At 50.0% G+C, this 12,101-nt stretch overlaps 1 protein-coding gene across 3 annotated transcripts in view; it reads left to right on the top strand.

Moving 5' to 3' along the window:
• The window catches only part of LOC123521916 (zinc finger protein 343-like), a 36,911-nt gene that overhangs the window by 18,727 nt on the left and 6,083 nt on the right, over positions 1-12,101 (top strand). The window contains exons 1-4 of one of the 3 annotated variants that reach the window (XM_045292241.1): positions 3,736-3,812; positions 9,322-9,385; positions 9,757-9,966; positions 10,987-11,045. The exons of 1 other annotated variant lie outside the window; for it this stretch is intronic. In XM_045292241.1, the coding sequence (XP_045148176.1) occupies positions 9,927-9,966; positions 10,987-11,045 (99 nt within the window). In that variant the 5' untranslated portion in view covers positions 3,736-3,812; positions 9,322-9,385; positions 9,757-9,926. Of the gene's footprint in view, positions 1-3,735; positions 3,813-3,907; positions 3,952-9,321; positions 9,386-9,756; positions 9,967-10,986; positions 11,046-12,101 lie in introns of those variants that run through there. One more of the 3 variants, XM_045292240.1, reaches the window with a different exon arrangement.

Raw genomic sequence — 12,101 nt, 5'->3', positions numbered from 1 at the left:
CTTTCTGCTTTTTGGATGACTAATTTCAAGCCAAATGGGATAGCAAAGCTGACCAAACCTCACAGGAAAGTTCTATTAAGATAAGAGGACCCTATTAAATAACACTGCTCAACACTGGAATTTGAAGCTCTGTAAAGAGCCCCATTAGCAATGGGATTACACGATGAACTGCTAATCACAGTCAGCTGTTTGAATACACTCCCCCCTGCCCCCCCCAAGCTGCTCCTTGGTGAAAGAGGAGGCTTGCTCCTGTAGAGAATTCCTTTAGGAAACCCAGAAGGACCGTTCTACTCTGTCATGTAGAGTCCATTAAGTCGGAATTGACTGGATGTCATGGGTTGGGTTTGTCTGTTTTGGAGTTAATCCACAGAAAGCTCAAAGAACAACCAGCAAAATCCAGCATGGAGATCCACAGTCATGACAGACAGGTACCGGTAAGTACTATGCCAGGATAAGTCAGTTCCAAGAAAAGACCAGAAGCTCCCTGCCTGCCACGGAACAATGTCTCTGCAACTCCCAGGCACAGTTTCTGGTTAAACGTTAAACAATACACTGCCCAAACCCTGCAGTGCTCCCTCTTAGGGCTCCATCAGTCTTGAGCGTCCTCATCATTGTGCTGCAAGAGATGCCAGCCAACATGATAGAGTGAATGTGAGGAATGTCAGTTGAGACTCGTGGACTGTAAGTGCAACAGAACATAACCATGTCTGGGCCTGGGCCCCCCTCACAACAGTTTGAGCCCGCTGTTGGAGCTATGGTGTTAATCCATCTGGTTGAAAGCATTCCTCATTTTAGCCGCCCTTCTACTTCAGCAAGTGTATTGTGTCAACTCAGAGAACTTAGCTGTAGCAGAAAAAGAGGTGGAATGCCTGTTATTGGCAGCCAAGGGCTTGGCAGGTCAGACCTGCCAACCTGAAGTACCTTCTTACATCATCTCACGCTGGAGGACTCGATTGATCAGGATGTAAATGGGCTTCCCAGGTAATCTCTGAAGTGGATGGACTGAACTGAAATTTTACTCACCCCTTACCTGTTTAATGAATAGGCATGAATAGGCATTTGGGGAAGAGAGATTGGTGAGACTGTTACCACAATGGTGATTTTCTGGGAGATTGACCTCAGGATTCAGAAACACTCTAGTGACCACTGATGGGTACCACCTAGGCCACGTGGGTCGTGGGCATGATAGTTATGGTCGGTTTCTTGGGGGTGAATGGATGGAGGCAGCCCCTCCTGGATTCTTGATCCAGTAAGGTGGAGTTGGGCTGGTGAGGGGGCCAATTTAAGGGGAGGGGCTGTCTCAGGATGTCCATCTGGGTAAAAAAGCCTTCTTTTTTGAAGGCTGTGGGATTAGTCTGGGGAAGAAACAAGAGTGCCTCTGGTCACACTAGTCACCTAGGGGTGTGGGGCCCGAGTTCAGCCAGGAGCAAATAAACTATCTCCTGTCAGAAGGGGTGGGGCTAAGGCTAGAAAATCCAAGGGTGTTGGGGGTGGGTGGGGATGGAGATGCTTTCTTGGCCCTGAGCTTCTGAGTCAAGGGAATGGATCTGTAACTTCTTGTGCATATCAAGGTGTCTTTGATTTGGGGAGTGGCTGAATGAAACCCAAAGGGAGCTTTGTGGTTCAGTACTGAACTGCTCACAGGTCAACGATTTCAACGCATGAGCCACTGAGCAGGAGAGAGATGGGGCAATCTGCTTCCATAAAGATATGGCCATGGAAAACCGATGGTCTAGCTCCAGTCTGCCCTACAGCGTCTAATAGACTCAGAGGCAATGAGTGAGTTAAGGAGACATCCCATGTGATAGTTGAGCAAAGGGTGCCGTGATGAAGTCCCAGAATCTTGTGTTCCTTGACTTGAGTGGGTGGGGAGAGGATTGGTGGCGAGTTTGCTATTGGTACTATACCTTAAATGGGACACGTTTACTCTGTCATAAAGGGTTGCAATGAGTCGGAATTAAAAATGTTTTTATTACGGCTTTATGTGGCGGTTTGGAGTATGGCTACGTCATAGTTGAGAAGATGATTTATCAAAGACGTCATCCCGAGACCCTGTGAAATACAAGTACAGTGAACCCTCGCCACTTCGCGCTTCGACTTCCGCGGCTTCACTCTATCGCGGTTTTTGCGTAACAGCGCATGCTCTGTCATTACTGCCACTGATTGGCTCATACTGTACACGCTTCTGTCTGCATCGCTACGTATCGGAGCTATGTATCAGATGCATTTTTGCTTTTGTACAGTGTACTGTAATTGTTTGCGATTTTTAATAAATTTTATCTAAATCCTATGATGGCTCCTAAACAAGCTGCTTCTTCTAAGCCTTCTGACAATAAAAATAAGCGCCAGAGGAAGATGCTCACCATCCAGGAAAAGGTAAAACTTTTGGATATAAGGAATCCTACTTCGCGGAATTTCATTTATCATGGTAGGGTCTAGAACCGATTAACCGCGATAAACGAGGGTTCACTGTATTTTCAACATCGTCTTTCTGTGCTCCTTAGGTTAGTTCTTTAGGTGACGGCGCTTGTTTCAGTTTTCATACAGTATTTAACACATGCTACAGTGTAATCCAGTTTCTGGATTATTTGCGCAGTATACTGATTAAATGTGGTGCCAGACTCAGTCAAGAAATCAGTGAAGCTCTGACATAAGTTGCAAAGGGCCCTCCATATAGAGACCTCAGTCTACTGGAAAGACTGAGATAATAAACCACACACATAAGACAGTTGCCAAGTTGCGTCAAGATACTTTTTTACGGTTGCCTTGCCCCAAGTCCGCATAGCTCCCCCAAGTGGGCATCCGTTGAGCCTCTTTGAAATGGTGGGTGGGCAGCCTTTTTGTAAAAGGTCAACTTTTCTTCCGCAGTACTAACCAAGGTAGAACTGACTGGGTCCAGTCTCTTCTCTCTAACCAATGTGCTTCTCTCAGATGTCCTTCCCAACCGTCCGGGTGTCCGGTGCACCTCAAGGCCTGTTAGGAGCAGCGCCCTAGAGATCGGCTCACACCAACGTGTACTGTCCCCCTTGACATTCATGACTCATTTTTCGTTGAAGCTAGCTGGGTAACCTGAGAATATACTGTACAATATGGAGAGACCCCCACCACCACCACCCCCTTCCCACCCGTTCAGAAACAGAATCAAGACCCGACCCATGTTGCTCATGCCACCAGACTTTAAGCCTGTACGTGAAAGCTATAGTATTGCAAGTCGCCCAAAGAACAACTTATTTCTGTGTGTACCCCTCGAGTACACCTTTCCATCTGAAGACAAACCATTGCCCTAGTAGCCAACAACAGCGGATCCAGGGGAACTCACACTTTGGCTATGCAGAGTTGAAAAGGAGTACATTTTCACTGCCTGATGATGCCTGTTTACCCTGGAGTCCGCGATTTGCACCACCGTAGCGGCACCTCTTAGGCACAGGTTAGTTTGAACGATACTGTCTGTTAGTTCAAATCCCGCGACGCTCTCAGGATTTGACCGACCCCGAGAGCCCTACTCTCCGCCGCCAGGCTAAAACCCCGAGAACTCAGCTCGGCGGCGGCGGCGGCAGCGCAGAGCCAATGCCCGCTCTTCAGCCGGCGCGGTGGGCGGGGCCAATGCGAACCGGAAGCGGAAGCGCCTTATTAGGTCTCTGGCGCGTCGAGGGGCGGATCCGGAGGTCGTCTTCGAGAGCGGCCGAATGGGAGGCTGGTCGTCTCCAGGGTGAACTGACCTCACCAGACTTTCATGGCGAAACACTCCCCCTTGAGTGGCTAGTACTGAAGGAGCGGGAAGGGCCAGGCGGTCCCCACAAGGCCGGGCGAAGGTCGGTTACCTTCACCGCGTGCGTCAGACGCCGCGCGTGCGGCCGACGCGCGCCCAGCCGCGGGGATTCTGGGAATGGTAGTTCCGGTTGGCTTCCGTGGGGCGGAGTGGAGGCAGCCGCGCCCGCGTGGGTCCTGGAGGTAATTTCTCGCCCAGCACGGTGGGTGGGGAGTTAGGAAAGGTTGGACTTGGTGTTAAGTGTCCGCGCCGGAGTTGGGCTGACGGGAGGCCAGTTTAGGAAAAGGAGACTCGCACCGCGACAAGAAACGGCTGATGCTTTTGATTTGCTGGGCAGGAAGCCGACCTTCCAGCTCCGGGCTGGGGCTGGGGCCAGAGGGATCTGGGCGATGGATTTTCTACTGTGAAGGAGGTGGGATTAGGTCTGGGGGAGGGAAACAGTTTCCTAAAGAGAATGGTGGCTTAAGAGGAGGAGTTAACGCTGGCGCTGAGGCGATAGAATTCCTGTTATGTTGGGGGACAGGAGCTGCCTTCTGGGTCGTGAACCTCCGGGTCACTGAAGGAATGCGTGATTTCTCGTAAATTTTAAGGTTAGGCTACGGTCACTCACTTTCATAGCGACCCTGTCAGTCAGAGTAGAATTGCCCCTGTGCGTTTCCCAAGACGAAATCTTTACCTGGGCAGATGGCCTCTCTTTTCTCCCGGGGAGAGGCCGGTGGTTTTAAACTGCTCATCTTGGAGTCAGCAGTGCAGCACTTCACCCATGACGCCATCAGGGTTCCTTGGGTTATGGCAGTGCCTAAATAAAACCCCCAAAGAGACCTGGTGGCAGCGGGGTTCAGGGCCGAGCTGCTAACCGCAGTGCAAAGCCGTTTCAAACACCAGTCACTTTCCAGGTGAAAGATGGAGGGATCAGTCCGCTTCCCATCAGAGAGATGGGTTTGGAAGTCCTATGTGTCAGTTTTACTCGGCCCTCCAGGGTCAGCGGGTGGGTTCAGGAGACATCCCAGGTGGTAGTTGAGTGGGGGCAGGACAAACAATCCTGAGGAGAAGACCACCTCTCTGGTGGACCCAGTGGGGACATAGGAGGGGAGGGGGAGCAGGGAGCCAACAAACAGGGATAAAGGATCAAGAGATCTAAAATTGATGGTGAGGAGGGCGTATAATGCCTGGTGGGGTTTGAACAAGTGCATTGTGTCTGAGAGGAATTACTGAGAGCCGAATGGAGGGTGAGCATGATAGTGGGACAGGAGGAAGGTAAAAGGAAACAGGAAAGAGCAAGGAAGCAAAAGCTATTTACAGAGGTATAGCTATAGGCATGTATATATGTAAATATATTAGTTTATAAGTAAAGGTATAGAGCCCAATGTACATATGTTTATATGCTAAGTATTAAGATAGATGGAATTCGGGCCTCTACTCAAGACACAAGAACACTTTGTCCTAATAACCTGACACTCTTTGATACCTTGCTGACACCATCACTGAAGACAATGGGTGCATAAGCAAATGTGGTGAAGAAAGCGAATGGTGCCCAGCTATCAAAAGATACAGTGCCTGGGGTCGTAAAGGCTTGAAGTTAAACAATCAGCCATCTGGTAGGGAAGCAGATAACCACACATGGAAGAAACACAGCAGCCTGTGTGATCATGAGGTGTCAATGGGATCGGGTATCGGGTGTCAAAAGTTCCAAAACAAACAATTATATCGATGTGAAAGAGAGGGGCTGTAGTGGAGACCCAAAGCCCATCTGTAGATAATTGGACATCCCCCCACAGAAGGGTCACAAGGAAGGGATGATTCAACCACGGTGTATTATAGCACCAACAAAACACACAACATTTCTCTTGTGCCTGAATACTTCCCTCTGTTCCCCCATCCACCCACCCACTACCATGACCCAGTTCTACCCTACAAATCCAGCTAGACCAGAGTACACACATTGGTACAGATCAGAGCTCTGGACATATGGAATTCAGGACAGATAAACCCCTCAGGAGCAGTAGTGGGAGTCGATCTCATGAGGGTAGAGAGATGGAGGGTGGGGTGGGGAGATAGGGGGAACCCATCACAAGGTTGGCTATATAGCCCTTCCCCGGGGAATGAATAACAGAAATCTGGGTGAAGGGAGACAACGGACAGTATAAGACACCAAATAATAATAATATATAATTGATCAAGGATGCATGAAGGGAGGGGGGAAAAAAGAACTGATACCAAGGGCTCAAGTAGAAAGGTAGATAGAAAAGGTTTTGGAAATGTTGATGGCAACATGTACAAATGTGCTTAATACAATTAAATGATAGATTGCTAATGAGATTTGCAAGAGCCCCCCCCCCCAATCAAACGATTAATAAATAAAAATGAAAGTACCACGGACTGCCTAAATAACAAATGAATCTGTCTTGGAAGAAGTATGGTTAGAGTGCTCCTTAAAGGCTAGGATGGTGAGACTTTATGTCAAGTGCTTTGGAAATGTCAGGAGAGACCAGTCCCCGGAGAAGGACTGCCCCTCCTCGGTAAAGTGGAGGGGCAGTAAAAAAGCGGAAGCCCTTGGGTTAGATGGATGGACACAGCAGCAGTATCGATGGAGTCAGACATAGGAACAATTGTGAGGACGGCCCAGGACCGGATGGTGCTGTACAGATTCTGTTGCGTCTAGAGTCACCATGGGTTGGAACCAACTCAACCGCCTGACAACAGCAACAACAACAAAACAGTGCAATCCAGCTTCTCAGAGGATTTGGTTGACCCATAGATTAATTAATTATGTTGAAAGAATACAACCGAGTCACACTTTCCTGATTTTAAAGGAACATTTTCTTTTCTTTTTAAAACCATTTTCTTGGGGGCTCGTACAACTCTTATCACAATCCATCCATCCATCCATGGTGTCAAGCACATTTGTACAGTTGTTGCCATCATCATGCTCAAAACATTTACTTTCTACTTGAGCCTAAAGGAGCATTTTCTTATCTTGTTCAACTGCCTCTTGGTCTATGTACAAGGTTTTGGATACCCCGTATAAGATTTCTGAGTCCGAACAGACTGGATGACAGCCATTTTTATTTGGAGGATGGAGATAAAGTGGAAGCAAGGAGCTCCTTGGCAAATTGGTTTATTACCCTGTTTTACTTCTCCAGCGGCGTTTATCCCTATGTAACAAGTGGTGATGCAAGCTCCTCTGGGCTGGTCCTTCTCAAGGGACATCCTGTTAACCAGCACTTCCTTGATAAAAGAGGTCAAAGATCTCTGTTGGGCTGGTCACCCATTAACAATGGCATTATCTGCTGGCAACATGCATTCCTGACTGTTCCTTGTCAGCAGGAAGCTTTCTACCACGGAAGCAACCCCATGTCGGAGTAACTTGGGTTGGGTTTAAATAGAAAAAGTTCACCTTTATGTGGCTTTGGTCCTCTCATTTGTTTCTTTTTAAATACTCGAGATGATCAGTCTGGTGGAAGCTTTCTCTATGATGGGGAGTAGGTGGGGAACACCCCAAGTCATGAGTTTCGGGTTGGTACCTTTCCCTATATTTTCTGCTCTTCTAAATTAAAAAAAGAAAAATGCCTATCTAGGTGTTTTTTTTTACAAAGGATTGCAGCCAGGGTCTGATGATCAGGCTGAGGGATAAGTGTGCTATGGTTTTTCAGACATAATTTTCAGTGACGAAATTATGGCAACGAGATCGATTTTCTAATCCTGATTGCCTTTGAAGATGAGATTTCAAAAGGGAAAAAAAGACCTGGTTGGACGCTACAGTTTGACACGAGCGACGTGTAGCAATGGGACGGGTATTCACTGTGACGTCAGCCACACGGCTGTAAGGTGACAGGAGAGAAGACAGCGGATATGAAGTTTCGGGCGTACTAGATGGTAAAGGGCAACAGACTTGGCACTGAGTGAACTCGCTGGCCACAAGCTGTACATGTTTTACTTCACTGCGCCCATCGCAGTCTCCCCAGGGAAATATTGCTCATACTGCTCTCTCCCTGTGCATGGCTTTCATTTCTCCTCCTCTCTGAGCCCTTTGAGCTTTGTCGTTGGGTAAATGCTGCCTTTGATCTTAAATGGTGAACTAGTCTACCATCAGAGGTGAGTTCAGAAATTGGACTAAGGACTATAATTTTGGGGGGTGTCCCTCTGTTTGACTGTTCTCTTTTATGGTTTTGATTTTTGTTTCCCATTTTCTCTCACTCTTAACAAGGACCTTCTAAAGCGACGTTTCCATTTCAGAACAGTTGGTAGGGGTAGCCAGGCACCCTCTAGTTCTTCTGGTCTCAACTTGTGGAGCCTGAGGTTTGCTTAGTCCCTTCGTCTAGTACTGTTTCCGTATGCCTTTGTGTCTCCTTTTTTTTCTTCTTAATCATGTTATTGGGGCCTCATACAGCTCTTATCGCAATCCATCCATCCATCCATCCATTGTGTCAAGCACATTTGTACATTTGTGGCCATCTTTTTTTGTATAAATATAATATTTTATTTTTTTATTAACAGATTTTATTGGGGGCTCTTACAGCTCTTGTCACAATCCATACATCTCTTGCATCAGGCGAGTTTGTACATATGTTGCCTTCGTTCTTCTCTAGACATTTACTTTCTCTTGAGCCCTTGGTATCAGCTCCTTCCTTTATCCCCCCCTCCCTCCCCACTACCATCATCATTTTCAAAACATTTTCTTTCTACTTGATCTCTGGTATCAGCTCCTCATTTTTTCCCTCCCCTTCCCCACTCTCCCTCACTCACAAACCCTTGATAATTTATAAATTTTTATTGTTTTTTCATGTCTTAATAAATTATACACGTGTATATATTTGTTCATATCTTACACCATCTGGTGTCTCCCTTCACCCACAGTTCTGTTATTTGTCCCCCTCAAGGGAGATTATGCACCCATCATTGCTACCAGTCCTGTCCCCCCACTTTCCTGTACTCACATGGAATCGTTACTCCCATAACTGTTTCTGAGGGGTTTATCTATCCTGAATTCCCTGTGTCAAAAGCTCTTATCTGTACCAATGTACATAACGCCGCTCTAGCAGGATTTTTTAGGTCGAACTGGGGCCAAGATAGTGGGGGGAGGAAGCATTAAAGAACCAGAGGAATATTGTGTGTTACGTTGGAGCTTCACTGCACCCTGGATGAGTCGTCCCTTCCGTGAGGGAGTTTCTGATGATCAACAGATGGATCTCCACTGTGAACACGGTTAACTTCTTGACTGTTGATTGAACGATTGGCAGTGGACACCCACCCAGATGTGCTTTAGAAGATGGGGGAGGAGGAATCCCCCTCTGAAAGAACACAGACTAGGGATGTTCTACTCTACGCCATGCGTTTGAAGTCAACCCAGCGGCAGCTAAAGCCAACAAGAAGGCAGCAGTAGGACTGCCATCGTGTGGGTGAGTGTCCTGGACACTCCCGCTGAGGAGCCTCGGATGGCGGCACCCTTGCTCTAATAGCACCCAAATGGACCATAGGAGTGGAGGACTGCTACTGGCAAGGGTGTGGTAAGATAGACAAGCAAGTAGGACCTGTGGGTTTATGTTTTGCAGAAGTCACAGCGAGACCAGGAGGAGTTCCATGCAGACCACCGACCGCTTGGACTACAGAGACATGGTGAGTTGCACTTGGCCTCATGCGGGCAAAAGCTGTGTGCCCTGACCGGCCTACCGGCAGCCGTCATCAGCTCCTCCTCCTTCTCGGGCATTGGGCTGTATTCGGGCTTCTCCGACTAGAGTAGCAGAAACTGATCTAGGACATGGAGCTGGAGTCTGAGGGTGTGGGTGTTGTAAAAATGGACAGAGAAGGGAACAGACGTGAGGACTCAGAGACCAGAGAGGACTCTAGGTAGAGATTCCAAAGACCTGGAGTGGACGGAGCTTTGTGAGTGTTTGCCGAGGACGGTGTGAGAGGCCCGGCTCCCCCTGCTGCAGAGGCTTGGGTGCAGCACCCACGAGCATCCGGCACTAGCACGCTCCTTCCCGCAGGTCTGGCCACCCGAAAGCAAGAGGACTTTCCCACCTGAGCTGTGAAGACGTCACTCCAGGCAGCCGATAGCCTTCTGGACCTGAGATCGCTTCCGTCAGACTCTGGGGCTGATCCTTCTGCCCAGTGAGAACAGGCCTGGGGAAACATCTTGTCTCCAAGCCCAGGAACTATGGAGACCACGAACCGGTGTCAAAGGCGCCAGGCAGCAGGTGAGCGTGGGCCGGGGGCTGGAGCAGGAACGAGGGCCACCAAAGCAGCAGATTCGAGTGAGAATATGTTGGTGGCCACAGCTGAGTAAAGTGGTCTGGAAAAGGCCCTATCTGACCTTGTCTGGCTGCACAAGAGAGAATGAGAGCCCCTCTCCATCCCTCTCCCAACCCCCACCCTGCCCAAGACCGATTGCCACCAGGCAGAGGTCACATCCGCCTCCCTCTTTCTTTACATGTTCTGACAACCGCTCCTCCCCCGACGTGACTTTGTTTTGTTTTGTTTTGCACGGTCCCCTACTTTGTTGCCATGGCCACACAGACTTCACAGACAGAAGTCACCTTCGTGGAGCTTGTCAGGGGAGTGAACAGTTAAGGGCAAGATGAGGAAACAGTGTGGGGACCGTCATGGGTGCACTGCAGTGCCCGTCAGCAGCCAGCAGCCAGGTCTCTGTTCCTCTGGTCCTCAGCCTCTCAGCCCTCTGGTCCCTTGGCTTCGGCCTCTGTGGGCCAGGAAGCCGGCTGGCTGTTCCTCGGCTCTCTCTCATGGTCTTCTTGCCTGGGCCGCCGGTTGCAGCAGGGCAGAGCCTGTGTCTCTTCAGGCAGGGGATTTGAATGTGCTGCACTGTTGGCTCGCCTTCCGTGCGGGTCCCAGGACACCTCTCTCTGCTTCTGAGATGGTTCTCTTACACGCAGGGGGGTGGCTTTGATAGGGGTGTGGCTCTCGGACTTTGGGCCGGCCATATCCCCAAGAAACGTGACGTGGTTCACCCCTTCTAGGAAGGTGGAGACTTGATCACATCCCACCTGCGTCCTTCTATTTGTGTAAGAGAGCGCCCTCCGCAGTAGGGTTGGAACCTCACGCACGGAAGCTGGGATGCACAGCACATCCCAAAAGGGACGAGGGCTCAACGGCCCTGTGAACTGACTATCTCTCAGGTGGCTCTTCCATCCCATGTCCCAAGAGCCGCTCTGGGAGCATGGAGGGGCCTGCTGCCACACAACTTCTCTTTTTTCTTGCAGATTTGTGTCCTGCGGCTACAGACCGGACCCAAGAGGAGAAGAGGAAGCCCCCAATAGCGGTGAGTTGGAATGGCCTTGGCCGTGGTGTTGGTGAGGGGTTCTGGAGACCCTGTGGGCAACAGAAGGAAACGCCGTCCGGTCTCGGCCATCCTCACTGTTGTGCTGTCAGACCCAACGTAGCCGCCAGTCTCCATCCATCTCATAGAGGACCGGCCTCTCTCTCTCTCTTTTTTTTTTTTCCACTGACCCCCTCTCCCCCCACACTTTACACAATGTCCGTGAAAGGGCCATGCGAAGCCACCATCCGCTGTACTGGGGAAACATGTGGAGGCCCGAGTCAGACTGATCGACAGCCGTGGAAAGCCCATGGGTCGTTCCACTCAGTCCCGTGGCATCTCCGTGGGTTGGAATGGACCCCAAAGCAGTGGGAGCGCCACTTGTTGGTTTTCCCAGATTATATGGTCTGTGTACCTTGGTGCCACCTGGGGGGCAGGGGTAGGAGATCACATCCCCTGACAACTAAAATGGGCACAGGGCACGGGGGTTGGTGTGCTGCTGCTGGGGGAAGGGGTGGGGGGAGACCCTCTAAAGTTGTGATGTCACTAGGGTTGGTGTTAACCTGACAGTCATCCGGAGGCTGTCACAAACGCAGACGCATGGACACGCACGCCCACCACGCGACTGAGAAGAGGGCCTCCGTGTTGGCCAGAGGGAGATGGGGGGAAGCTCCCTGGGTGGTGGGGAAAGGTGGGGGTGAGCAGCAAGGCACTAGCTGTACCAGGAGGGGTGGGGATGGCCCAGCCTCCTTGTCTCCCAGATGACCTTGGTCTGGTGAGTGGAATGAGCAGGAGCACCGTCTCGGTGGAGAAGGCTTCTCCAGTCACGCTTTCCTGGTCAGTGTTCTGCATCCATAGGCCTAAGGGTGAGGATGTGACCCCCTGTGTTTCCAGATGGGGGTGACCCCCACCTTACTGATGCCACTGCCCATGCATGTCCTTTCTCTGGGATAACACTGTCACTCCGAGGTCAAATGTCCGCCCTCTCTGAGGCACATGGTGCATGATGCCCTACATGGTGACGAATGTCCTGCATTAGGAAGACTTCATTGGAAAAAG

This window comes from Echinops telfairi, unplaced genomic scaffold (assembly GCF_000313985.2).
Source record: "Echinops telfairi isolate 266 unplaced genomic scaffold, ASM31398v2 ScPeMD7_655;HRSCAF=1070, whole genome shotgun sequence".
NCBI lineage: Eukaryota > Metazoa > Chordata > Mammalia > Afrosoricida > Tenrecidae > Echinops > Echinops telfairi.
The sequence above is the reverse complement of the archived record's forward strand: the minus strand, read 5'-3'. Positions and strand labels throughout refer to the sequence as shown.